The sequence below is a fragment of the Gadus chalcogrammus genome, chromosome 18, assembly GCF_026213295.1.
Source record: "Gadus chalcogrammus isolate NIFS_2021 chromosome 18, NIFS_Gcha_1.0, whole genome shotgun sequence".
NCBI lineage: Eukaryota > Metazoa > Chordata > Actinopteri > Gadiformes > Gadidae > Gadus > Gadus chalcogrammus.
In genome coordinates this window covers 5,656,841-5,684,826 of record NC_079429.1, presented here as the reverse complement: position 1 = coordinate 5,684,826, position 27,986 = coordinate 5,656,841, and the positions used below count along the sequence as shown (strand labels likewise).

Below are 27,986 nucleotides of genomic sequence, written 5' to 3'. Positions count from 1 at the left end.
TAATATAGATGTGTACATGTCCTTTTTTTTTTTTTTTTTTGCCCCTTATTTGTCTATTGGTTTAGATGAAAAAAAAAAAAAAGGCATCCTCTATCCTCTCTTCAACTCCATCCAGGCAACTTGCCTGGTGTTGGGGGGGGGGGGGGGGGGGGGGGGGTTAAAATGCAGGGGTAGTTTTGTTTTGCGTCATGATAACCAGTGGCTCTACCCCCAAGTAGTTTTTTGTCGTTGACACGTCATGAAGCAACATAGGCAGGGCTGTGAGTTACACCTCGGACGCAGACGCCCCATCCCTCTGTCATTTTAAATTCTCGTCCCCTTTCAAACTAACGTAGTCCTTTTATAAGGAGCACCTTGCAGTTTGACATTCCCGCTTAATTAAAGTCAGGGAACGATGTGGTGGATCAAATTGTTATTGTATTAATGTACTTGAGATACAGCCTGACTCGTTTTAGTAATTCAACTTGCACGCAACTGCGTGAACTTCTAAATACTAAAAGGATCTAGCCGTGATTCTAAAAGTGACAATATTTTAGCATTTGATTTGAAACATTTTCCCACGCAAAAATTAAATGGTGGTGGCAACATGCAGGTGATACTTGAGGATAAATAAGTAAACCCCAGTTTTAGCAGAAAACTCCAACCTGGAGATTCAAAAAGATGCCATCTGGAATGTCGTGAAGGAAAAACGAACACTTTGGGTTCTGTAGCAGTGAGGGGAGCCCGTTTTATTAACTGAAAGTGATTTGGGGGTTTACTTACACGGAAGCATTAGTATTGTATAGTCCCTGGTTACGTCCCTGCACATAGAGGTAGTACAGGATCAATTATGGAACGCCACAGCCAGCTCACCACTAAATGGATGAGGACGAGGCACTCGTTGCTTAACAAGAATCTTTTTGTTTTTCTTTGTCTGTTTTTAAGCAAAGAAAATAATGTGAGTCCAGAAAGTCATTGTCTGAATCTTTATTTCTTTCGCCTTGGAGGAAATATCCAATAAAGGGATCTGATATGACCTACATGGATGTGGCTAATCAGAGACGGGGGCATTCAAAGCATTATAAGTGTATTGTTCACAAATTTCTATTGAGTCAAGAACTACTACTAATACTTGACAGGTTTAAGCCAGCAAACTAGTTTGGGCGAAGGGCGGTTAGTATTTACCCGGACTTGTATGGGAACCAGCCAGTCTCCTGAAGCTTTCTACGCCTTTCTGACCATGTCCTGAACCATGGGAAGCCTGTTGATATTGAGCCTCACTGCTCTTCATTCTTCCCCTTAAGGGATCATTTTGACACGTGGTCGGTTTGGCTGGCCATGCAACAGTTATGTTTATCCAAGGTACCGGCTCCATAAGATCTACTTTCTCTTTGTATTTGCCACTGTATTTGTGTACTTTAAAACCTGTAAATAAATTAAGTACTTGTACCATTTTCGCACTTTTTGTCCAACATCGACCACATCTGCTGTACTCGTAGAATCGGAATGTGTATAAATATTGTTTTATTCTGTTCAGTTATTTTTTTTTGTGAGGAATCATGAACTGTAATCTGTAATGGCAGTCGAAGCTGGCGTTCTTTGCACCGTGCATTTAAAGCACATCTGGTAGAGAGGACCTGTTTCGTAACAGTGGGTAACCCCCATAAAGCAATCACTGATGGGTCATTGAATAGGGTGCAGTTCAATATGAACAAAAGGGCCCTTATGCTCCTTACAATGGTCTTGAACTCAAGGATTATAGCCATTCATTATCGTGTTCACTGTCTACAATGAGGAGCATCATCCGTCTATTGACCAGCCGTCACTTTCACACAATGCCTTCATGGGTAGTTAATCAATACTTCATCACAGCTGTGTATTGTGTACTTGACTTCGAACAGTAAAATACACTTGTGTGTGTTGCAATTCTCAATGTCATAACAGATAACATGAAAGTTCCTTGCAAATGTCAAACGATGACAAAACACACAACCATACACGCACACACTTCACGTTACGCCAACAGCACCATCAGAACAAGTGCAATAATTTAGAGGAACTTCATTGCCAAGAATACGTGAATTATGTTATGAAAATAATTTAAGTTTGATCAGCACACATGCCTTATAAGACACAATTGGACACAAGTAAAACAGTAACAACACCACTGCAAAATACCAATTTCGTAGCACACTGGCAAAATAATAGTACTACAGTATGTAGTTCCCCTGTGGTAAGCTAATTGCCCACTAACCACAGGCTCGGACAGAACCCACTATTGATTATAAAACACTTTGGTTGTTAACTGTAATGCCCAGCCTTATTCCCAAGTGGTATCTGAACGTGAGAACATAACAGGTGAGGTTCTGCAGAACGAACCTCAGAAACACGCCTCCAAAATAAAAGTTGACACCAAAACAGTATTGGAAAGGTAGCGTTACAGATTGAGAAAAAAACGTCAGAAATGGAAAAAGGCGAACACTGAGTGAGCAAGGAAATGTGCCCAAACTGTGCAGATGTGAGTTGAGTCAGCAACTCGTGTTTTTGTGTTTGTTACAGTGCGACACCTCTTAACATAGAACACAAACAAAACGCACTGTGAAGATTTATTCTCCCTCTCTCCCATGTCTCACCCACCCTGGCGCTTGGCATTCTCAACTCAAATGTCCTCTTCAGCAGGGCGACTCCTCCCCTCGTTCTCCTTTGTGTCCTTCACTTCATAAACCGTTCTCTGGCTTCACCTCTCCTTCGATCTCCCCCGCCAAGCCATTCACCGTCTTCTCCTGGGGCCCGGCCGCCTTGCCCTCGTCTTCGTTCTGTGTCTCGGGGCCCTCCTCTGAGCCCGTCTCCTCGTGGTTAAGCCCCTCCTTTTCGCAGGCGCTCATGGCCATCTCGAGCCGGGACTCTGGCTCCTGGTCCTGCTTCTTCTTGAGGCAGAAGAAGTTCCCCAGGGCGATGATGAAGGCGGCCACCACCACCTCGCACCCGGCCAGCAGGAACACGTACATGTAGTTCTTGGTGGCGTCCAACAGACGCCCTGGAATTGAAAGCGAGAGAGAGCATTTGTTAGCGGCAGCAGAACTAGTAGTAGGTCATTCTGTGTTATAAAGTTTGATTGATTGATTTGTATAGTTTTTTTAGGTAGATTATCCTCCAACACATGACAACAAGCGAGTCAATACAACACTATTACACTTCAATACAATACAATGTGTTACAATACAATTAATTTGACTGTATTATACACATGTAAACAAAGAGGTTCCTCCGTATGGCTGACCTGCGCCGGGGGGCCCCACTAGCACGGCGATGGCCTCCATCAGCAGCACCAGGCCGATGGCGCTGGAGAACTTCTCCGTTCCCACGATGGCCATGAGCACCTCGAACTGCAGCGCTCCCACCATGCCGTAGGAGATGCCGAAGAAGATGCAGAACAACACCAGCCCTGGGTAGTCAGTGGCCTGTGGGGGACAACAGCAGCAAGAGACTGCAGTGAGGGGGGGGGATACTCTGACGCCCATCTAAGGGTTAAAACACAAGGGGCTATCCTAGGGGTACATTAATTTCTTTGTCCTAATTTAATCTTATTTTTCTCTGAATTATTCGGCATTATTAAATGACAAAATATATTATAAGTAACATAACCATGGCACGGCAGCTGCAACAGAGCCCCAAGAGGTTGCTTGCTGAACCACACAACGGAAAGCCTCACCTGCGACCCGACGATATCTGTGACGCCGTTGAAGATCATGGCGAAGCTGAACAGGTAGACGCACCGGGGCCGCACCCACTTGAGCCCCGCGATCACGCCGCAGAGGGGCCGGGCGAACATGTCCACGAAGCCCAGGGTGGTGAGGAGCAGGGCCGACTTGGTGTCGGCGTTGCCCAGCTCCTTGGCGTAGCTCACCACGAACACAGGCGGCACGAACAGCCCCAGCACCATGACGGAGGCGGCCACCGTGTAGATGAGGAAGCCGCGGTCCCGGAACACGCTGAAGTCCAGCAGCTTCTTCTTCTTGGCCGGCTGCGGGTTCTCCTCCTGGATCTCCTTCACCTCGCCCTCCGCGTCTTTGGGCGCCTTGGGGGGCAGCAGGGGCCTCATGAGGGCCCCACAGGCGCAGCAGTTGAGGAGGATGCCCCCCAGGATCATGAAGCCGCCCCTCCAGCCGTACTGGAACTGGAGGTACTGGCCCAGCGGGGACAGGCAGCACAGGGCCACGGGGCTGCCGGCCGCCGCCAGCCCGTTGGCCAGCGGACGCTTCTCGCTGAAGTAGCGGTTGAGCATGATCAGAGAGGGCTGGAAGTTCAGGGCCAGACCCAGTCCTAGGGGAGGGAGGGAGAGAGAGAGAGGGAGGGAGGGAGACTATTAAACAGTTACACGTCTAGACTAAAGCATACATTACAGTGGGCCGTGGAGAGCATAGTGCTGAAAATGAATTAGAGAGAGTACAAGAGAGAGCGAGAGTAAAAGAGAGAGTACAAGAGAGAGAGGTGAAAGGGTGGCACACACAGCCACGCCAGGGTGGGACACGGAAGGCGTATAAAAAAGTGTAACATGACACACATGCAGTGTCAGCAACGCCCTACCTGTAATGACTCCGATGCAAATGTACAGGTGTATGATACTGGTGGCGAAGGAGGCCAGGACCATCCCCAGGGAGGCGAACAGCCCTCCGACCATCATCACCGGCCGGCAGCCGAACCTGTTGACCAGCACACTGCACAAAGGGCCTGTGCACGGCCCCGCGGCCAGTCAGTCACACACTCCTCTGACACCTCAATGCTTTAGGTCAGTGGTGTTCAACATGTGCCAGTGGTACGTGAGGGTACTGCAGGCGGTACGTGGGACATTTATCCTTTAAATACACACATTTACAATTTTAGGAAAAATTCTACAGTAATATGGTTCAGTAATATAATATTATGGCTTGCTGTTATTCTAATAATGTGTACTCCACTATGTTTAATTTGTTTTTTAATGCTAAATAAACACTGGGGAGCATAAGCAGCATTGCTGACTTTTTCTGTCCACTGTTTCTAACTGGCCATGGCCTTGCAGTAATAATTGTGTATAGAGGGGGCATTGGCAGTCTTCGCTCAGCAAACTGAATGAGTTGTCTTTCATATTCTGGGAAAAATGTGAGGAGCTGAACCACTGGGCCTACACAGCGCCATCCATGGTAGAAAACAAGTGACAAAATGTTGATGTTTCTCTTTTGTCCTGTAGATGGAAGCAAACTCACAACACCTTGGTCTAGTCTAGTGTAAGCTTTACATCACACACGGGTCCCCACCTGTCCCGTAGAGCATGGCTAGCAGTATAGAGGATATCCAGGCGGTGTCGCTGTAGCCCACGTGAAACTCATGGATCAACTCCTTGAAGAAGACGCTTACGGCCTTGGGGAAGGCATATGAGAAGCCTGTGATGACGAAGCAGCCTGCCAGCACAGCCCAGCCCCAGCCCCCGTCTGGAGCCTTCACCCCCGCAGGCCCCTCGTCCAGGACTACACCTCCCATGATGCACCTCTGATTGCGATGGTGATGTCACAGCTGTGGACAGACAGAGAGCTTGTTTTTGGCTTGGTATTCACTACGATACAATACTACAATTTCAAGGACATTTGTATTCCTGTGTGTGTGTTTGATTGAGAGTGAGAGAGAGAGACCCTCTGTGTTTAACTACAAATCACTGGGTAAATATCGATCTGGTTAAAGCCATTCTGGGTGGTGGTGATAGTGGCAATAGTAGTAGTACACATAGTACAGCTTCTTATTTTCACCAGGATGTTGCATAAAAGGAAATGCCTGGTTGATTCAGGAAACAACGGTTCTGTTTATCTCCAGCAGGAACATTAATGCATTGACACAGCCTATTCACGAGTGCACAGTCACAATGATATTACCAGCCATGATGTAACACTGCTCCGTCAAGGGCAATGTCTTACAGAGGTTTTTTGTATGATGCCTCATGCTATTTCCTCATCCCTCCCTTTTGCTGCTGTAACACAGGCGTACACAATTGTTCATGGATTCACAAATCTTTTTGAGAGGAACATATTTTAGCTTATCGTATGTAACAATTAGTGTAGGCCTACCAATGACTCTGAGATTGGCTACATCTAGATTATTCATTCAGAAATTAAGATGGTTATAAATCAAGTAGTTAACATAGCTAAACCACAACTACAACCACCACAAAGCTCCCCTTAAGAAGGGGAAGTTGGTTATTGTGAAAACGTACACAGCATCAAGGACATAAGAACATCTGTTCTGGAGATGGTTCTCTCACGCTTCAACAACCCTGTACAGACCTGTGGACCTTGTTAGGGTGTAATATACGCATCACTATTCATTTATTTATTGGCTCAAATACTAGCATGGGTTAGCGCGGTAATATAATGGTGCCAGAATCAAGAGAATGATTTACTCCAAGCTTCTCGCCACGCATTTCCAGCTAACTCCTGACTTTCTGCAGCTGTCAGCAGATTCGGTCGTACCCTTCTGTGAACACTTCCTTGGAGTGGCCGCAGCAATGTACACATTCTGAATGCCATTGCTGCAGTTCTTAAACCCAAATTACGTTGACTTATCATTTGGTCAAATGAAACAAATCCAACTGCACACCCTTAATGCCTTAAAACCAACCTTATGCTTAAATAGCGTGGATGAATTGTAAACATGTGCCTAGACTCCCAAATGCTTAACCCTTTTGTAAAGTATAATGACTGGAATGTCCTATGGCCCGGTGGTTCAGTGGTAAAAACTGTTGCTTCACGGTAAGAAAGCACTAAGTTTGAGGCTGATTTCTGCCACCAGGGATGACCACTCTGGCCTTTGCTGTTTGGTGGTTGGATTATATCTAGGTTTTTCTCAATGCGATGGATGAAATCATAGCTCTGTGCCTTGTAAGCATAATCTTTGTCATCGTGGAAGTCTATGAGGACTTGTCTGAACGTAATGTTCTGTGTGATGTGATGTGATGGGATCTTCTCAAGTGTGCTGGGAGTCACACACACCTCACAACCCACCGCAAACACAACATGCCTAATATCCTAACCTTTCCAATGGAACCCGTGCAGCCTTTTGACATGGGTGCAGCTATACAACCTAAAATTAGAGATCCTTATATAACTACCGGACAACCACTCTCAATCACATTCTCTCCCTCTCACACAAACACACTGGCTGCGTACCAACAGACAAACACACGTACACACACGTACACACACGTACACACACACACACACACACACACACACACACACACACACACACACACACACACACACACACACACACACACACACACACACACACACGTACGATAACTAACAGCATCATGTTTTGAATATCAACTCGCATTGGATTCGATTTGCGTGTGCGCTTTTATGTAAATGAGACACATACAAGAGAGATCGCTCTTAACAGGCGCACGTGCTGCTGTGAGCGTGCGTCGCCGTGTCTGACGCCCTGGCCGCTGGTCGGATGCTGACGGGCGCACGTAGGCTGAGATACGTCACGCCACTTGTAGTTGTCAATGCGAGGGGGGGAAACGTTGAAGTCGAAGTATGTTTACTCGAGATGCTTCGCGTTTCCTCGAAAAGATGATGCCCGATGACGTCAGCCATGGTCAGCGCCGGCTTACGTGATCAACAACGTGTGCGCACGGTGTAGCACAAAAATGGTAAGAAAATAAAAATCCTTGATAAAAAAAGTATATATATATTTAATTCTCTCTTTATCTCTCTCCCCTCCCCCCCAAACACACACTCGATCACACCTAACACCTAATTATGTATTTTTGTTATTGTAATTGTTGTTTCGCTTAGTAAAAAAATCTATGTTACACACTACATTTAGAGTACTCCGAACATAATTAGCAGAACATCAGCCTTCCCATGCCGCAAAAAAAAGTTGGAAGTCCTCTATCATTCATTGGGCAAACGATGAACCGTAATCCTTTCTGCCTTGCCAACAAATGTCTATTAATAATGAAGAGGTCGCCTACCTGACCGGAGACGTTAGGATTTAGGGTTGTGGAATCAAACTCGCGTCGTCCGCCACTTAACCACTTGTTTCACGAGCTGTCACCGGGGCAGTGAGGGAATGAGCTGGCTGGGGGAGCGCTTGAGGATTGAACCAATTTCTCCATCTCAGGTGATGTAGAACCCCTCTCCTCCTCGGCGATGACGCATCTATGACCAGCAGTGGCGTGAAATGCTCCGCCCCTTTCCCCGCTTTACTTCCATCTTGAGGATGGTCTGACGCAACGCACACACGCCCTGGCTGCCTGTGGCGTAGTAGTGTGAACAATGTTCTTATTAAAATAGTTACTTTGATATTTCATGAATTGTTACGTTTCACAAAACTACAGTGCATCCGCCATATATTTTCTGTTTAAATGTGTAGCAGATGTAGCTACAAATATGAATAAATATTTTGTAGCCAGAACTTTCTTTGTAGAAGAAATAAGAACCTCTTATTTATTCAGTAATACATTTAGAAAGTTATAGACGGCAGTTACAATTACATAACTATATTACGTCACACCATGTAGCTTTGTTGGATAATAGGAACGTAAGTTAAATGGTTTAATTTACTGACGGAGGAACTAAATTGACGGACGGTATCCATGGTAACGAGTTCGATTGGGGAAACGCGATTAAACGTTTGTGGTGCTCAACAACATCCGAGCGACGATGTGTCATTCAAATGAAATCTGATAGGTTTAACATTTTAGGGTATTGCAAAAAAGGTTTTACATTTTTCATGAAGTGGCTGTGACGTCGTTTTGCGAGTGTTGTACTTTCTCCTCGCGGTGAACACCGACGAGCGACGATGTGTTCAAGTTATCCCTGTTACGCCTTGTTGAAACAAAGTGATGATGGCGCTCATTGAGAATGAATGGGCAACATGTCAGTGACCCATCACTAGTGTGGAGGCCACCCGCTTTCACATGACTAAGCCGCTTTGACATGACTATTATTACTACAAACGTATAGAGTCCTCGGTGCACCTCGGTCTCACTGAACATGAAGGCGGTGGACGGCGGAGAGCCAGAGCACCTTGAGGCTCAGCTGGCCACCAAGGAGCGAGAGTGGAAGGAGCTCCAGACACTCAGGGCTCGGCAGCTGGAAAGTTCACTCAAAGATGCACAGGAGCAGCTGTCCTCCTTAAGGTGCCGTTATGAACAATGCTTTTTATCGATTGACTTGCTTACATTTACATTTAGGGCATTTCGTAGACGGTGCTTTTGTCCAAAGCGACTTACAATAAGTACATTTCTCATAAGGTTCAGCAATATATCACTTTCGGTACAGTAAGCTTGCTTGCTTGCTGGCTGTGTGACCCCACACCCAACAGGGACTGAACTAATTTGCTTTGTTACTGGGTCATATAGAAGACAACCATTACTGTATGGCAAGGTTTTGCTCAGCTTTCATCTTCAATAATAGCTGTGTGATCTTTTTCTTCTTCTTCTTCGCAGTTTGGATAACTTTTTCTTAAAGGTTGACTCTTCTTCTTCTTCTTCTTCTTCTTCTTCTTCTTCTTCTTCTTCTTCTTCTTCTTCTTCTTCTTCTTCTTCTTCTTCTTCACGGTTTGGATGACTATATCTTAAAGGTTGGCTCTTCTTCTTCCCATTCTTCTTCTTCTTCTTCTTCACTGTTTGGATACATAGAACATAGGCGAAAAACGGTAGGGGATGTCAGTGTGTTAAGGAACAGTGAAGAAGAGTGAAGAACGGTCGTGTTAGGATAAGGATGACCATTCGGATCATGGGCATATCTTCAAAGACCCAAACCCTGCAAATCAGTCAAAGCAAAACCGATATTCTAATACGACGCAGGACGTTATATACAATGTTGTGTTGGGTCAGGGATGAGGCCAAGTATGAAGTGTTAATCCAGTGACCTGGATAAGCATGTATCTCTGTGTGTGACGTGTACGTGAGGAGTGATGGCTGGCATGTTGGTTCTCCTCAGGCAGCGCTTCAAGCAGCTCAGAGAAGACTTCCAATACAACCTATCTGTGCTGGAGGACAGAGACAGAGAGCTGGAGAGATATGATGCCGAGGCTGCCAAGGCACAGACTGTGGAGAGTGCCAGGTAGTAACACTCATCGAGCCGGGACTATCCACTGCAACACCGTGATCTCATAGGATCCTATTGGATCGTCCATATCTCAAGTCTATAGCTTTGTTATCCCCATTGATCAAATGCAACCAAATGCCCAAATCAATTTGCATGGCTTTGAAAGAGCAGTAGATAAATTAGCCAAAGTGGTGATAATCATTATTTGCAGACCTAGTACATAACGTCTGCCCTAATGTCCAAACATTGGAATAGCAGAACCGTCAAGGAGGGTAGGTCAAAGAGAGGTATGGTTTGAGGTCCTGTGTAAACAGGGCCTGACCTGGTCTTTACTCCGCAGGCTGGAGGAGTTGAGCCAGCTGCGTATCCAGGTAGCCAAGCTGTCGGATCAGAAGGCCAGGGAGACCCAGGAGAGGGGCCAGGAGCTGAGACGCAGCCAGCTGAAGGCCACCGAACACAGGGTGCAGCTGGAGAAGCTGCAGGGGTGAGTTTGGGAGTTAGACTGCAGTTAATTATATTAAAGGATCCACATTCATGTACATTATACGATATAGAAAGGTCAACCCACGCAAGAAACGCGTATGGAAAATATGGCATCGATATGGTATTCAACAGGCTTACACAATTCCTAATAGATTCCCTAATCGTTTTGACACGCAAAGCATTTTGGATTTAGATGCAGTATTATTCTATCTTATGATAGAGTGTAGATGTCAGTACAGTGCAGGTGTTGATTAGCATCCATGTACATATTAGATTTGATTAGTTGATTACTTTTCACATTAGGTGAAAGAAAATGTATATTGATATGTTTTGAATACAACCCCCTGCACGTTCCTTGGGTTTCTTGTAAATATTTCAATTATTTTCTTAACTACAAAAGAATGACATTCTCAAATATTTATATTTTGATGACATCCTTTAAAATGGAAACTAACATGGCTTTTACGGTTGCAATTAATAGGAGCAAACAAATTAAGCACATTTATGACCTTAACCAAACCATGAATAATTGACTACCTTGGTAATTTCATTTAGTTCTTGATGGTGGCTGTGGCTAAACATGAGGCTTGAAAGCTTGGGCAGGACTCTTGTAAAGAGTAAAGAGTTCACAGATGTAAATCAGTTTGACTATGAGATACATATCTGGGCCCACTAGCATCCCTCGGTGAGGATAGTGTTTCTTGGTTCACACTCCCACGAAACCTTGACTTGCTGTCTGGTGAATTCCAACATTGCCAGGCCCGGCTTGGACCGCATGTGTAAAAGGAGAAAGGTTGTATACATGCACGTAGAGGCAGGCGCGCATGCACATACACACACAATGAGGGGGGATGTTCTAGTGATGTGTGTGTGTGTGTGTGTGTGTGTGTGTGTGTGTGTGTGTGTGTGTGTGTGTGTGTGTGTGTGTGTGTGTGTGTGTGTGTGTGTGTGTGTGTGTGTGTGTGTGTACTGCAGCTCCATGGCTGCTGACCTTCAGAAGCAGAGGGAAGACTACGAGGGGATGAAACACCATTTAGAACGACGCATCAAAGAAGTGGAGGGAGAGCTGGCCCTGCAGAGACAGGTACACGCGCACGCATACACAAACGTTCATACAGGTGTACATACACACACAGGTGTTCACACACACAGTGGCGCTGGTGGGTCTGTTGGTTTTGGTGGGTCTGGTGGTTCTGGTGGGTCTGTTGGTTCTTGTGGGGCTGGTGGGGTGGTCTGCCTGGCAGGCCTTTAAATAACTGACAGGCCACCCACGTATTTAGCACAGGGCTAGACCTTTACACTGACCTCTGCCTGACCTGCAAGTGAGTCATTGTGCTGAACTGGCTCACACTGAGTGTGTGTGTGTGCGTGCTGTCGCTGCCTCCTCTGTGAGGAAACGGGAGAAGGCGCAACAAGCAGAGCGATGACTTGACGGGGATTAATCTTGTACTTTTAAGTGTTGGCACTGGTGCTATGATTTGGTGGACAAATAGTGACAGATACTTCACAGCCACCGAAAAGGAACAAAACGCAATGGTCGGATTTATTGGGATCCAATGGACTAATTTTGTTGCAGAACTGTGTGTGTGTGTAAGCTATGTTTAGGGTCCAATGTTTGCGCGACATAAGACTGGGCTTGTAGGATCAATAGGAGTGATGGTACAGATATAAAATTCTGTTATTTTATATACAAGACATGCATACAATTGCATACAATCTTGTAGGAAAAAAAAAAGTGAAATGTGTATAAACAGACACAGACACACTGAGTATGTAGGCAGGTTTGGTTGTTTTGTGAGTTTTTCTTCCTCTGTGTCTGCAGGAGATGACGGCAGACTTTGACAACGTCCTCCGTCTGAGAGAGCATGAGTTCAACCTGCGAATGGATGAAATGCGCACTGTCTTACTTTCTCACGAAATCAAGGTAAATGTGCATCAGTCAGGTGTGCGTCTGTGTGTGTGTGTGCTTGTGCGAGCACGCATGCCTGTATTCACCTCTGCATGTCTCCAGTCTTGCAATGAGCATATTTGTGTTTACGTTGCAGATCGCTATCTAGATTTCAGGTTTGTAATTACATTGAAAAGGTATACTTTGCAATGTGCTCTTATGTAATCTCCCCTATATCTCATTCCACTCGTGTGTAGATATGCTTGTAGGGTTTCATTCCTTTGTCCTCATTTAGTGAAATCCAATCAATACCCGACAGTGCAGTGTGTGGCCTATCAATATGTGTGACCTATCTCTGTGACGTTATTTTATGCATGTTTGCCCCCAACCCTGGGCCTTTGTGCAGCTTTACGGGACTACAGACCGTACAAAGGATTTGTTAATTTGACTGAATTTGCACAAGGATAACTGGTTGGCTCATAACGTGTCACAGATTGATTTCTGTGATGCTTTGGAGTTTTTCCTCTATGCATGTTGATAAGCAGGCTTTCTAGGTGTTGGTGGAGGGTTTAATTAGGGACTACGGGGTCTAAAAAACAAACATTATATAGAATTTAATTATATTGTTTACTGACTTTTGTTTACTGATACATAACAGTTCAACATATTACCACATCATAACATAATGCAGTGAAAAATATGATCTTACTGTAGATGTCGTTTATTATTAGTTAATTACAAGATAACCTTTGCCATATTATGTAATCAAATGAGCAAGTTCAAGGCTGATGATGAAGGAATGAAAACCGAATATGATAGCGCCCATGACATGATGCCGTGCTGTGATCCAATTTTAGTCTTACATTAAATTGGCTTCTGGTTTCCGCAGACCCCATCATGAACTGTTTCAAAAGACAGACAAGGACAGACAAACCAAATAAATATATTAACGAGCCGGTGAACCCAATACTGATTTCATTTTGGTTTTAAACGTGACCATTTGCCTAATATGATCGTCAACATATGAATTAATGCCATTGTTACTAAAAAAAGAGCTCCCCAATTAAGAAAAAAAACACTGTGTACATTCCACTCTCTATGGGCAGCGGCGTATGAGAGAAGGTTTAGCTTTCAGAGCCTTGTAGTATAATGCCACAGAACCACAGAGCTGTTATTTGTTCTCAAAAGGGAAACGCATATCAGCTATTCTGGTTCCAGACAGTCTAATCTCTAACTGAAAGTTGGGAAATCAAGGAGGACATCTTAAGCCTTCTCGTAGGCCAGGCCTTACTCATTCTGGCTCTGGCCAATCTGCAAGCATGGAAGAAACGAAATAGACCTGCATCACCCATAGCATAGCAGTTACTGTTACTTTCTTTGTTTGTTAGCTGTCATCTTCAATTATACTTAGATGACAGCTAACACAATGTGTGTGTGTGAGTGAGGACGTGGGAGTCCTATTTAAGAATAGGAATTCAACTTGAGGGCAAACAAGCACCAACACACAACCATAAAATGTTTTAGCAGAAAATAAGAAAGCAAACAGATAAAAATCTAAATTTGAGTGTTTGTGTCTGTCTGTGTGTGTGTCTGTGTGTCTGTCTGTCTGTCTGTCTGTCTGTCTGTCTGTGTGTGTGTGTGTGTGTGTGTGTGTGTGTGTGTGTGTGTGTGTGTGTGTGTGTGTGTGTGTGTGTGGTGTGTGTGTGTGTGTGTGTGTGTGTGTGTGTGTGTGTGTGTGTGTGTGTGTTTGCGTGTGCATGTGTATGTGCCTGCGTGCCGTGGTCCAGGTAAAGCTGCTCTCCAAAGAGACGGAGTACCAGGCCCAGGCCCAGCAGGAGGCCTCTGACGCACTGCAGGCCTCTGAGGGGCTCTGTGGACAGACCCGGGATCAGCTCCGACGCACACACCTGGAGCACGCCGAGACCACCGCTCTCAGGGACAACCGGTACCCTCTGTCTGTCTGTCCGTCTGTCTGGGGGATTTACAATGAGTAAAGAAGTTTACTAGTAAACCGTGAATTATAATATAATGCATTTGATGGGTTGACCCACCAAGGACGCTTTACACAAGATAAAAAAAAAAAAAAAGAAGAGTATAACAATACATAGAAATCACATCTTTCTCTTTGTCATGACTCAATTCTCGAAACAACCATTGTCATGTTTAAAATATACGTGAAAGTTGTTTGTTGATGTCTGCAATGGAGGACTCACTGATTGAGGGTCTGTCACAGTATTATATCTTCCATTAATCTACAGTGGTGTGTGTCTTGTTTGATTGTGTATTAATGTACACCATTAACTGCACTGTTTCAAGATGGCTCATAACAGTGAAAATATCTAGATGACAACCATGTGTACATGTACCTCGAATAGGATTCGAGGTACATGTACACATGGTTGTGACACCGTCAACATAGTGATAACACCCAGACATGAGACAACGATTTGTGATCCATGTAATCATATCATTGTATGGGGAGATTGGTACCCATGCTTTACTACTCCTGCCTGGATACGTTTACTAGGATTAAGGAACTGGAGAAACGGCTAACAAGGATGGAGGCCAAACTAGGCAAAGAAAAGGAGGAGCATGTTAAAAAGTAGGTCGAAAAATAATTCAAAACCAGGATCTATGTTAAACAGGAATATACTAAGAACGCTGAAACAGACTGTTAACCTATATATCGAACAAATGGTGAACAGTGGTGAAGACACATGGTGAAGAGGGGCCGGGGATCGAACCAGGGACCTTTCGGTTGCCATACAAACTGCTCTTACCCTTTTGACACCGCTGGCCCGCTGCTGTTGAAGAATCAAGACCACCACTGAGTTAGAAACAAATCCTCCATCGGACGGTTCTCAGGCACCGGGCTCTGGAGCGGGCCCTTCGGGAGCGGGACGGGGCCCTGGCGGCCCAGCAGGAGGCCCTCCGCGTCCAGACGGAGGCGGCGGAGACAGCCGCTGGACAGGCCCGCGCCCAGCTTCAGGACCAGCAGAGGACGCTGGCTGAGCGCGACCAGGCCATCCAGAGGTGAGGCGCTGGACGGGAGTCCTGGGGCGATTATTCATCAAATATCATACCAGATCTTTTTGTTTGTTTTTTAATTATTTATTTCAATGTTTAATGTGGATTCAAATCATTTCGAGACCATTTCGATTTTAGACCGTATTAGGGTATCTCTTTCCCCTTTCCTGTAACACTTCTGATCCATACATATTTTTTTTTATGTATCTTAACTACAGCAGCTTCAATGAGTATTGTATATGATATATATATGTATATGAGTATATGTATTTTAATATTTTCCCTTTTATATTAGTCCTGGTGTGTACACAGCCTCAGCTCTATTGAGTGATGCGATCACTGTGATTACATAAGCTTCTCATGTCATGACAACCCTCTTTTGTGTGAGTGTGTGTGTGTGTCAGTCTGTGTATGTGTTTGTGTGTGTGTCTAACTCTGTGTGTATGTGTGCGCGGCTGCGCGCGTGCGGGTGTCTAACTCTGTGTGTGCCTTTTTACCCAACAGGCTTCACGGAGAGCTGGAGACGGCCCGCTGCAACTGGGACAAATACATCAAGCAGGCCTCAAAAGAGACGGTTGCCAGGGATACGGCGCTGCTGACTGCGCAGGAGACGGAGGCCAGACTGAAGAGCGAGCTGGACAGGAGACGCCAGGAAACAGAGAAGTAATCACTCAACGTCTTACAAATGTACTGGTCCACCTGTGCTTCATGCTCCTCCCACCTGTGTCTTAGGCTCCTCCTCCCTGTGCTTCCTGCACCTCCTACCTCTGCTTCAGGCTCATCCTACCTGTGCGTCATGCTCCTCCTACCTGTGCTAATTCAATTAGCACAGGTAGGAGGAGCTTAATCACAGGTAGGAGGAGCAATTAAATTGCTCCTCCTACCTGTGCTTCCTTTCCGCCTACCTGCGCTTCATGCTCCTCCTCCCTGTGTTTTAGCTCCTCTTCCCTGTGTTTAGCTCCTCTTCCCTGTGTTTAGCTCCTCTTCCCTGTGTTTAGCTCCTCTTCCCTGTGTTTAGCTCCTCTTCCCTGTGTTTAGCTCCTCCTACCTTTGCTTTTGCTCCTCCTACCTTTGCTTTTGCTCCTCCTACCTTTGCTTCATGCTCCTCCTACCTGTGTTTTAGCTCCTCCCTGTGCTTCATGCTCCTCCCACCTGTGCTTCATGCTCCTCCCACCTGTGCTTCATGCTCCTCCTACCTGTGCTTCATGCTCCTCCTCCCTGTGCTTTATGCTCCTCCTCCCTGTGCTTCATGCTCCTCCTACCTGTGCCTAAGGCTCCTCCTCCCTGTGCTTCATGCTCCTCCTCCCTGTGCTTCATGCTCCTCCTCCCTGTGCTTCATGCTCCTCCTACCTGTGCTTCATGCACCACCCACCTGTGCTTCATGCTCCTCCTCCCTGTGCTTCATGCTCCTCCTACCTGTGTTTTAGCTCCTCCTCCCTGTGTTTTAGCTCCTCCTCCCTGTGCTTCATGCTCCTCCCTCTCCTCCTGCTAGATTCCAGCAGCAGCTGAGCGCAGGGCTGCAGCGAGAGGAGGCCCTGGAGCAGCGGCGTATCCAGGTGGAGCTGGACTGGCAGCGGCGCTGTGAGGAGACCAAGACCCAGCATTACCTGACCAGCCAGGGCCTCATCCAGGGCCTCACACAGGCCAGGGACCAGGTGAGGCATGCACACACACACAGAAACACACACACACATAAGAGGGTTGTCACACACACACACACACACGACAAGAGGATTGTCACACACAACTTACGCAGCAGAGAGACCAGGTCACACCCACACACACCGATTTACTCGCAATCCCCACCAATAGGAGACTCTGTGGTTCAGAGACCGTCTCTGATTAGTCAAACTTCAGGCCGGGTGGCATCTGTGCTCATTTTGGGTCTGAAATTGTGAGGCAAGGTGTGCAAATGTACCAAATGTGAACAAACGGATGAACAAACATATGGTTTATTATGCACACAGTGAGTGTGATAGGACTGAGGACTGCAGTGTTACTGGGTGAATGTTTCTGTTTCTCTCTCTCTTTCTCTCTCTCTCTCTCTCTCTCCCTCTCTCTCTCTCTCTCTCTCTCTCTCTCTCTGCCAGGCGCAAGCGGAGCTCAAGGAGCGAGGCAGGGAGCTGGAGGAGGCCTCTGTCCTGCTGCAGGCCGTCACGGAGGAGAGGAACCAGGCATTACAGGTGAGGAGGTCAGCACACACCGGAAGGAACTACAGCAGGTCAGCAGGAACTACAAACACGCCAACATGAACCACAAACACACCAACATGAACTAGAAACACCCCAACATGAACCACAAACACGTCAACATGAACCACAAACACATCAACATGAACTAGAAACACCCCAACATGAACCACAAACACGTCAACATGAACTAGAAACATTCCAACATGAACTAAAAAAACTCTTCATAAACCCCCCCCCCCCCCCCCCCCCCCCCAAATCTGATAGTCAATGGAAAAAGCCTGACCAGTTTTTTAACCCCGTCCCTATATAAGTACAAAGTTGAAGTTGCTGATAGGCATTTATAAAGTGTTGATGGCAGGCCAGTAGCTCAAACAGTTGGTTTGATTCTCACGTAAGGTCACATGACAGACTGCCTTTTGTTGAGTGAGGTGCATTGGCACCGCTACGCGATCTCTTTCTGGCTGATAATTAATCGGCAACAATAAGTGGCTTTAAATAGAAAACCGGAACACACACACACTCATAAGTACAAACACACACACACACACACACACACACACACACACACACACACCCACACACACACACACACACACCCACACACACACACACACACACACACACACACCACACACACACACCACACACAAACTCGTATGTACTCACGCACACACACTTACATCATACACACTCTTATGGACGTACACACATTCACTCACACACACACACTCATGTACTCACACACACTCATATATACACACTCACACACCCTTATATGTAGACACAGACACACACACACTCATATATACACACACACTCATATGTACACACACACACACACCCTCGCTCGGTTTCAATCCATCCTTTCCCCGTGGCAAGTGCCCCGTCACGGGACCCTGGTCACTTGCCCCGTGACAAGTGTGTCCCTGATCGTTCCTAGAATAACTGCACACGTGTTCCCCCGGCCCTCCTTGCTCATGTCGTACCTTCACTGGACAGTGCTAATCTGGTTGTAATGGGCGAGAACATGAGCTGAGACTGAAGCTACCCCTGGAAGCTATGACTGTAAGGTAGTGAGTATAACATGAGGAGGCTTCAGTCAGCAGACCGGAACCTGAGGAGGATTTCTGTCCTGAATGTAGTTGTACTGTTATACTGTAATATTACAGTACAGAGTACTGGCCTGGGCATAAGCCACAACCACTGTGAAAATGACTGCAAATAATGTGTTTGTTGGAGAATAATTCATACCACATTCAATCCCGGTTGCAATTGTTCCCCCCCTGAGAAACACAGCGGCTACGCTTCGCTTGGTTTTGTCTGTTGTGATGGAGATGCATTAGCTGCTGATCTATTTTGATTATTATTAGAGTCGTTATTAAGTTAAGGGTATTGGTACTAGCCTCTGTGTGCGTCAACATCCTGGATCGGTTTCGTCCCTAATGGCTGAGCTGGCTCTTTCTGGCTCATACGCCTCTTTTCATTATCCTGGTCCCGATCGATATGAATCCTACTTAATTATACTTCTATAAAAGCCCTCTGAGCTCTCCAGGAAATATATCCTGTCTTGTATATTGTTTCACGGCAAGAGTTCAAGCTTATTTCGTAGTCCACATTATGTATTACATGCTATTAATTTTATTAGGTTGGCTAAGATTGGAGAGTTTTCCAAATTCGTTTTCAATGTCACTCGCCCCACCTAGTGTTCAAGAATGCAAACGCCACCACGTGTGTTAACCAAGGCGGACGGTTTGATAGCAGTACTTTTAATAGTTTTTAGGATTGGTATCGTAACTGCAATCCCAGCTGTAGTAAACCAACCAGCATGGCCAGGTTCTTGATTCACAACAAGCAAATTAGCCAACCGGCTAGAAACCTTCTATGCAACGCATCTACACACATTGGATTGGATTGGATTGGATTGGATTGGATTGGATCACTTTATTGTCTTTGTGCAGAGTACAACGAAATCAGGTTTTGTGACCAACCAGAAGTGCCAAAGAGCAGTAAAGTGCAGTTTGTACATGAATTATACAGTATCAGAGCAGCATAGAGGTACAATAAGTGCAGTATACATAAATATAATATAATAAAATAAATAGAGTACTATGGGTGTTGATACAGGGGATATGTACATTCAAGTAGAGGGATTATTGTCAAGTCAACTAGTATGGATTAGTGCAAATGATGGCATTCACTGTGATAATTATGTATGTTATAATGTGCGCTGCGTTGTCCATGACAAATAAACTAAAAAATAAAACAAGTATCAAACACATTAGCAAGGTTTCGGACTTCACGCCACTTCCATGGGAGTGTAGTAAGAGACGGTCCCACATCCAGAGGGGTCTCCACTGCAGCCCCCCTTCACCCGCGCGGTGCTGTGTGTCCCTGGCAGGGTGTTCCCGGGGCCCCCGGTCCAGTAGGGTCGGAGCTGGTCTCCCGCCTGCAGGAGCAGAACAGCAGCCTGAGGGCCGTGGTGGCCCAGATGAGGACGGACATGGAGGGCCTCGGTGGGGCCCCTCTTCCTCGGCCAGCCACCACCGCCAGGACCCAGGCAGAGCCCGGAGCGTCGCCCGAGCACACGGCGCCCCCTACTGGAGGACCGGACGCGACCAGGCCAGAAGGTGCGGTTGCGTTTGTAGCCTTTTTCCAGGAAGAAGCACAGAAAACGCTGTCAGAGGATTTTCCATCATGGAATGGTTTTATATAATTAAATCATTTATCCTTTGTAACTTTTTGTCAAACAGTGGTATGTTCAATAAAGTACACACACAGGATACAGAACAAATAATTACCCAGGTACTACACGTCGTTCTCACTGGTTGTAAAACGTCAACCCGGTGACTGCATGTTGCTTGTGTGAGGTCTGCAGGCACGCCAGAGTACACGCGTGCGCTCGAGCAGGAGGTGTCTGAACTGAAGAGGCGCTGCAGGCAGCTGGAAGAGCAGCTATCGAGCGCCACAACCACACCAGAGACGTCAACGCTGTGGCGGGCCCCTGTCGCCACTGTGGCCCCCGAGAACACGTACATGCAGAACCACATTCGCTCGCTCAATGAAACCATCGGTAGGTCCTCGGACGGCGCTGACACCTCAAGTTTCATAACAACTCACATCTGTATGCGATTGTCTTTTTGTGTTGTGTGTCTTTTGTTGTGTATAGTGCCGCCGCTTATATAAATGTTCTTGGGTTAAAGATAGGGGAATACTATAGAACTCAACATTGAGCACCCCCTTTTTTGAACAGCTGCAGGCTCAATGGTGAATTTCTCATTCATTCACTCCCACTGACATTTCAGACAATCCATTAAAAAAATATACATAAAGAGAAGATCTAAGCATTAACCAGACGTAACGGTCCAGTAGTCTGATTTTCAACAGGTTGACCAGCGTGTGTGTGTGTGTGTGTTTGTGTGTGTGTGTTTGTGTTCCTTCCTCCACAACCCCACACCAGAATCCTGGGTCACAGGGTCATTGCTAAGATGAATCCACATTTATCATTTCACAATCTGGAAAAAGTAAAACACGCCTTCATTACATCACGGCTGGATAACTGCAACTCCCTTTACCTAGGATTCCCTCAATCACTCCTCTCTCGCCTTCAGCTGGTCCAGAACTCATCCAGTCAGCAAGACTGACTGGATCCAGAGAGCGGGATCATATAACCCCCATCCTAGCTTCCCTCCACTGGTTGCCCATCCAGCACAGAATTCATTTTAAAACCCCACTTATGGTTTTTAAAGCCCTAAATGGCCTGGCCCCGCCCTATATCACAGAGCTCATCCACCACCACTCAGCACCCAGGTCCCTTAGATCATGTAGTATGGGTCTCCTGCACGTTCCACGCACTAGATTAAAACAGAGGGGCGACAGGGCTTTTGCTGTGGCTGCCCCCCGCCTTCAATTAGAGACGCTCCTTCCGTCACCATTTTTTAATCTATGCTCAAAGCACACTGGCCTTTCCTCCCCTGTTGTGATACGTTGTTTATTTTTATGTTTTTCATGTACTGTCTATGTATGTGGTATGTGTTCTTTTATATGCCTTTTTGCACCATGTACGGCACTTTGGCCAGTGAAAACTGTTGTTAAATGTGCCTTATAAATAAATTGTACTTACTAACTTACTTACTTACTTACTTCCTTCCTCCAAGGTGGTCTGCGTTTGGAGAAGGTAGCGAGCGGAGCGGCTCAGAAGAAGCAGGAGGTGAGGATAGCCCACCTGGAGTCGGCCATCGCCGGCCTCACGCAACAGGTAGCTACCGCCTCTTGCGCAGGGAATGACAAAACGATCAGGGGTTCGCAACCTCTTCAGGTCTCCCTTTGTCCCTCTAGGGCTATGCTGAGCAGGCAGAGGGGGGGGGGCTACGTCTGGAACTGGCCAATCAGAAGTCTAAATGGGCCTCTACAGAGTCCGGCCTCAGGCAGCGTCTGGCTGCAGTAGAGATGGAGCTGGAGGCGGTGAGAAAAGAGAAGGAGGAGTACCAGAAAGGAAACATTCTTAACAACCTGGACACCGTCGCTCTGAGGAACCAGGTAAATAATATTTAATCTTCATGTTGAGTGAATTATAATATATTATATTCAGAATTGTAACAAATTACACAAAATGCTGCGTACCCTGGCTTATCAGACAAAGTAATGTTTCTGTTTCATATTCCAAAGGGTGAGGATGAGGATGTGAAGCAGGATGCGTGGACTGAAATGCATTCATTCATTATATTCGGACACACACATGCACATTCTTTAGGAGTAGTCAGTAGCTTATTGAGTTCCATTCCAGTTTTGGCTTAGTTTTGTGATTTTGGTCACATGATTCGTAAGTTATAAGCATGTATTACAAATGTCCACAGACTCCTCTCCTTCTACTGTGTTTTGACAACAGGTGTCAGCTCTAAAGTTGGACATTGCTAGTAGGAGGGACCCCATAGTGTGCGAACAGGTAACAGAATCTCCATACTCATGGGTCTAAAGTATAATTCATAACTTGTAGTACATAGATGGGAAGCTAGAGGTTGATGTACAATGCATGACTCACGATAGTAGAGTTAGTTTCAAGGACCAGTTTAAAGGATTATTACAGATCTCTATATAATGTCACGTAAATTCATTATATTCCTATTCATGATCCGGTAATCATTCTCCATTCCTCAACATAAAATTCCATCCATTCTTTTCCCGGATCTGACTCATGGACAGAACCGTTTTTGCCCGTGTGAAAACGATCAGAGCCATGTTTATCTAACAACAACTGCGTTGCCACTCCTCACTGTCTGTCCCTTCCGGGTCCTCCTCTTCTAGAGTGAGATGGTGGGACAGCTCCGGGAGGAGAACCTGGCCCTGCGACGGCAGCTCGCCTCCCCGGGGGGTCTGGGGCCTGGGGCGGGGTGCGGCGGCGGCGGCGGGGGCGACGGCCCCCTGCAGGCAAGCTGAGGCAGGCGGTGCGTTACATCGCCAGGCTGAGCCGGGACAAGCAGCAGCTCATCGCCATGGGTAACGGGCTCCGTGCCCAGCTCCAAACATCTGGACCAGAGGGTACGATACTCTACACACACCTTGCTCCAACATCTGGATTCAACTAGACCGTGCTCCAACATCTGGACTAGACGCTTAGGGCTGCAAAATAATGACAATCTCGATAATCACATTGATAATTGTGATTATACATTGTGATGATTACCATTATTTACCACTATTCACTGGTTTTCCCAGATTATCAATTCAATTCATAACCTGGGGGGCCCACTGTATATAAAACAACTATATTAATAAAGCAATTGCTGAGTTGAAACTGTTTATATATTTTTTTGTTGCCTTTAACGATTAGCTTATTGGAGGGGCCAGAATTGTATTATTTAACTCCTGATATGGAATCATGATTCCCTATGAAGAGACCTGTATCGTACCGTTTGGGACTCCCAACACAGAGGTCCCGGGCTCTGCCAGAGCACCAGAGACCCCAGCTGGGGAGAGAGACAGGGGGCAGCCGGACCACCACCTGTCCACCCTGGAGAAGCTACAGTACCAGCTCACCACACAGGTGAGACCCCAGCCCAACAATCACCTCGGAGAGCGTCCTCTAATGCCCCCTAGTGGTCAAATTAAAATCCATCGATCCCTATATCCGGAGCTCGGATCAGAATGATCTCTCTCCAATCCGAGTCTTGGAGTGTTTTCATCAAAGTATTGTTTGGTTGAACTCATAACAGGGTTTTCCTTAAGTTTAAATTTATCAATTATTCGGTGTAGCAGCGCTTTGCATTTTGCAGACTTCCAAGGCTTATCTTTGTACTGCAAATAAATCTCTTTGTTTGCATAAGATATACATTTCATCAATGTTATTATCTGTAAAAAAAAATATTTCTACATCTCCACCCTTGCACAAATTTCTGTCGACTCTCCTGGGTCGTGCGTGTGCTCTATGCCCACCAGGGGGCACTGTGTACTGAAGTATGAGTGTGCTTGCATGTGTGTGTGCCAACCAGGAGCTACGGTACGCTCAGAGGGCGCAGGGGGTGCCCATCGTCACGGTGAGAATGCTCTTGTCTGAAAGCGACAGTGGGAGTCAAAAAGGTACTGCCAACCCCTGGGGTCACGGACGCAAGGAAACAGCCAGGAGAGAGGTGACTGACTCTAAGTAACGCGTCAGTCTGACAAGAGCCCAGACTTCTGTGACTCCCTTACTGACCCATTTTCCTTCCTACTCTGAATGAGAATTAAAAGGCAAAGTATTACATGATGATGGTCGCGTCAATCATTGTGTTTATCATAACGAAAATAAAAAAAGCCAACCATGAACCAGAACTACAGTTGAGTGTACAATAAAAGGCATATATGTATAAAACATTTTGTGAGTGTCCCATCTTTGGTGTCTGCTGCTCCTTTTTAGATGTCGAGTAGTATGGACAGGCCTCCGGATCACCGAGACACCGGACCCCAGCCGCGCTCCAGCTCCTCAGGCCCCCTGATGTCGTCGGTAGCGTCGGAGGGATCTCTGAGGGAGATGTGGCAGATGCTGGACCGGGACCTCAGCCCCTCGCTGCTCACTGAAGGTACCTGGTGTTCAGACGCTCACCTGGTGCTCAGCTCCTCACCTGGTGCTCAGACGCTCACCTGGTGCTCAGACGCTCACCTGGTGCTCAGCTCCTCACCTGGTGCTCAGACGCTCACCTGGTGCTCAGACGCTCACCTGGTGCTCAGTCGCTCACCTGGTGCTCAGACGCTGACCTGGTGCTCAGTCGCTCACCTGGTGCTCAGCTCCTCACCTGTCTGCCCACATCCTTGTTCAATTACTGGTTTTCATTCCAAACATGATTTTCTAATATTTTTCTTATATATATATTGTATATATAGAGATACATCTATATAGAATCTGATAGATGTATCTCTAGATATATCTATCTATATTTATCTATATACTATATATCTATCTATAGATATATCGATATATACTGTATATATGTATTTTTTTTCTCGGTAGATATTATTATATATTAATAATTAATATTATATATTCGTTATGTATCATTTAACATTTATCTGTTTTGTTTCAACATTGCCCCAGCCCTATGTCAAAGGGACATTTTTCATATTATCAAATTAATCGTTTGTGTGTCTTGTGCTAACCCCCTCAGAACATGTGAAGTTAAGAAGGTCAAGGTATTTTTATTCTGAGATGCCAAATACCCATGATGGTTGCCTAATGTGTGTGTGGTTGCACACACCATTTCAGAGTCTAAAAGATTACCTTCTGGGGAACACTTTCCCAACCATATCAGAACGGGGATCAATGACAACTGTTTCACGACTCCTGAAAGGAAAAAACCCTGCTATTGACCTACTTCTTTAGAGAGGAGCCCGTTGGGCCTTTGTAGCTGAACGTCCTCTCATCTAGAAGAAGCAGGACTGGATTTGGAGTCTTGCTAAAGAGTGGAAATCCAGCCCAGAATGACTACAGCAGGAAGCCTGGCCCATGCAGCTAGTTAAAAATTACACCCTAACTCCCAACTTTACTATTTATAAGGCAAGGCAAGGCAAGGCACAATTTTTTATGTAGCACATTTTCGTACCAGGGCAATTCAAAGTCCACATGCAAAAATGAAAAATGAATAAAATAGGAAAGCGCATTTATACTATAAAAGTGTACGTTAAAAAAAGAAAATAGTACAAAGTTAGAGTTTTAGATGTATATTTCAATAAAAGCTGAGGCGAAACAAAAATGTTTAATAATAAGACCATGAAAACATAAAATCCCTAAAAGCAGAAAAAGTGTTTGCATAGATGAGTGAGGGGAGAGCTCTAAAGGAATGTTGGGATGGAAAGACCTAGGCATAGGCGAGGGAGACGAGGTGTGTCTTTAGCCTGCTTTTAAAACAGCTTGTTGTTAGAGCAGTTTTTGTGTACTCAGGTAAGCAGTTCCAAACTTTAATATATAATAAGATACAACAGTATTGCTGTTTTGAGAATCAATAGTATTTACAGATGCGTCATTTTATTTATTTATCTCTAAGATCACTTTGGAAAGGTGGAGCAGTTATGTTTTAACCTACAGTTGGAGTGTGTGTTTGAGCGAAGGCCGGTCAGTGACTCTTTCTGCAAGCTGCCAGGTCAACTACAAGGTCGGCGGGTTGGAGCATCGCCAGGTGATAGTTAACTGGTCAGGGTGTTAGGTGTCATCTTTGACTAATTGGGGCATTGCTAGGTGATGGTTGATTGGTTGGGTTGTGGCTAGTTCATTGTTGGCTGGTTGGGGCGTGGCCAGGTCATTTTTGGCTGGTTGGGGCGTGGCAAGGTGATAGTGGGCTTGTAATGGTGTTTTCAGGTGATCTTTGAGCTGGTTGGGGCATCACTAGGTGATCTGGGTCTGTTTGGGGCATCACTAGCTGACCTTGGACTGGTTAGGGCATCACGAGGAGGAGATCTTTGAGCTGGTTGGGGAAGTGCCCAGGATATAGAGGGTTGGTTGGGGGCGTGGTCAAGTGATATGTACTCTCTTGATTCTTGTAATTTCTTGGTTGTATCTTCATGGTTTCATGCACTTATTGTAAGTCGCCTAGGATAAAAGTGTCAGCTTAATGAATGTTATGTAGCAAGGTAAGTCTCTGTGATTAAGGGATGCAGGGATGTTAAAGTGCTTTTTAGAGAGGGGAAGCTTCTCACACACTCGTGTTCATTTGATCTCCACTGTAGGTGAAGCAGAGCTGGACAGGCCAGCCTTCCCAGTTCCTGCTGGGCCTGTTGGCTCAGATTCCCAGTTGAGGCTGCAGGGCATCAAGGTGAGGAGCAAGAGCGTGGCCCCATTTCCCGACAGGAGCAGGCCCGGGAAAACCACTTCACATCAAGCCAAGACCAGCAAGACGGCTGGAGCCACCACCACCAACAGGGCCAGTAGAATAAGGAACTACAACGTCAAAGACTGAAGCTTGGGCTTGGTTGTGTGTGTTGGTGTTAATCAGCTGGTTAACATGGGTTGACCGTGACCAAATGGACATTACATGTTAGGCAGCTAACACAGCTTTGGACCTGTGGAAGAATGGCTCGCTGGTCATCTTTAGTCCAGGAGAGGAAACAGAATGCCAGCAATCATGCCGCACGGTAATCCTGCCTTTTAATATGTTTCAGGACAAAGTAATGAATGTTTCTTTCTGTAGCTCTGTACGTGTACCATTTGTATTAATTTGAAACGGTAGAATCAAAATAGGCTACAAGTACCTTCACTAAAGAATAAATACTTAATTACACATGTACAGTGGAAAGCGCACATTATTACATTGACGTTTTGCAATATTTAGGTGAAGGGATTTTTGACAGCACAATATTTTGATAACACTTGTCATATCGAGACCTTCGGAAATGTTCCTTCTACCTGCCCTTCCCACCAGCTTATTGAGTCTCTTTCAGAGAAACCACGACCACAACAGACTACTGAATAAAAAAGCGGGGAGTGCTGTAGTACAAAGTGAAGTTGAAAATATTTTTTAATAAAGCTACATAGACTAAGACATAAAGAAACGTTAATTTGCTTAAATCAAGTGAAGGGGTTTGAACCAAAGTTCAAAACTCTAAATAGAGTAAACAATATAAACATGCACACCATTTAGGAAAATTTAAATGGTTAGAAACAAATTAAGTGACCGAATGAAAAGCGCAAAGCATTGCTAAAAAATGCAGAAATGTAAAATGAATTGAACTGCAGAATCTGAAAGGTCAAATAAATTGTGTGTGTGTGTGTGTGTGTGTGTGTGTGTGTGTGTGTGTGTGTGTGTGGTGTGTGTGTGTGTGTGTGTGTGTGTGTGTGTGTGTGTGTGTGTGTGTGTGTGTGTGTGT

The 27,986-nt window shown here is 45.7% G+C and overlaps 2 protein-coding genes across 2 annotated transcripts; one reads left to right on the top strand and one right to left on the bottom strand.

Moving 5' to 3' along the window:
• Positions 1-11: 11 nt before the first annotated feature.
• slc16a3b (solute carrier family 16 member 3b) lies at positions 12-8,175 on the bottom strand. Its single transcript, XM_056577645.1, has 6 exons — positions 7,988-8,175; positions 5,274-5,529; positions 4,567-4,710; positions 3,692-4,302; positions 3,260-3,440; positions 12-3,016 (listed from the first exon to the last, which is right to left on the bottom strand). The coding sequence occupies exons 2-6, from the start codon at positions 5,494-5,496 to the stop codon at positions 2,697-2,699; spliced, it is 1,479 nt and encodes a 492-aa protein (XP_056433620.1). The 5' UTR covers positions 5,497-5,529; positions 7,988-8,175; the 3' UTR covers positions 12-2,696.
• On the top strand, positions 7,836-27,802 carry ccdc57 (coiled-coil domain containing 57). Its single transcript, XM_056577644.1, is given in 22 exon segments — positions 7,836-9,157; positions 9,963-10,085; positions 10,411-10,554; positions 11,529-11,637; positions 12,376-12,477; positions 14,229-14,386; positions 14,969-15,043; positions 15,307-15,474; positions 15,973-16,131; positions 16,961-17,123; positions 17,559-17,651; positions 20,059-20,287; positions 20,536-20,730; positions 21,815-21,915; positions 21,996-22,196; positions 22,546-22,602; positions 22,962-23,079; positions 23,082-23,195; positions 23,588-23,700; positions 24,146-24,283; positions 24,550-24,712; positions 26,850-27,802. Coding segments are annotated over 22 exon segments (3,099 nt in total). The 5' UTR covers positions 7,836-9,011; the 3' UTR covers positions 27,080-27,802.
• Positions 27,803-27,986: the final 184 nt, after the last annotated feature.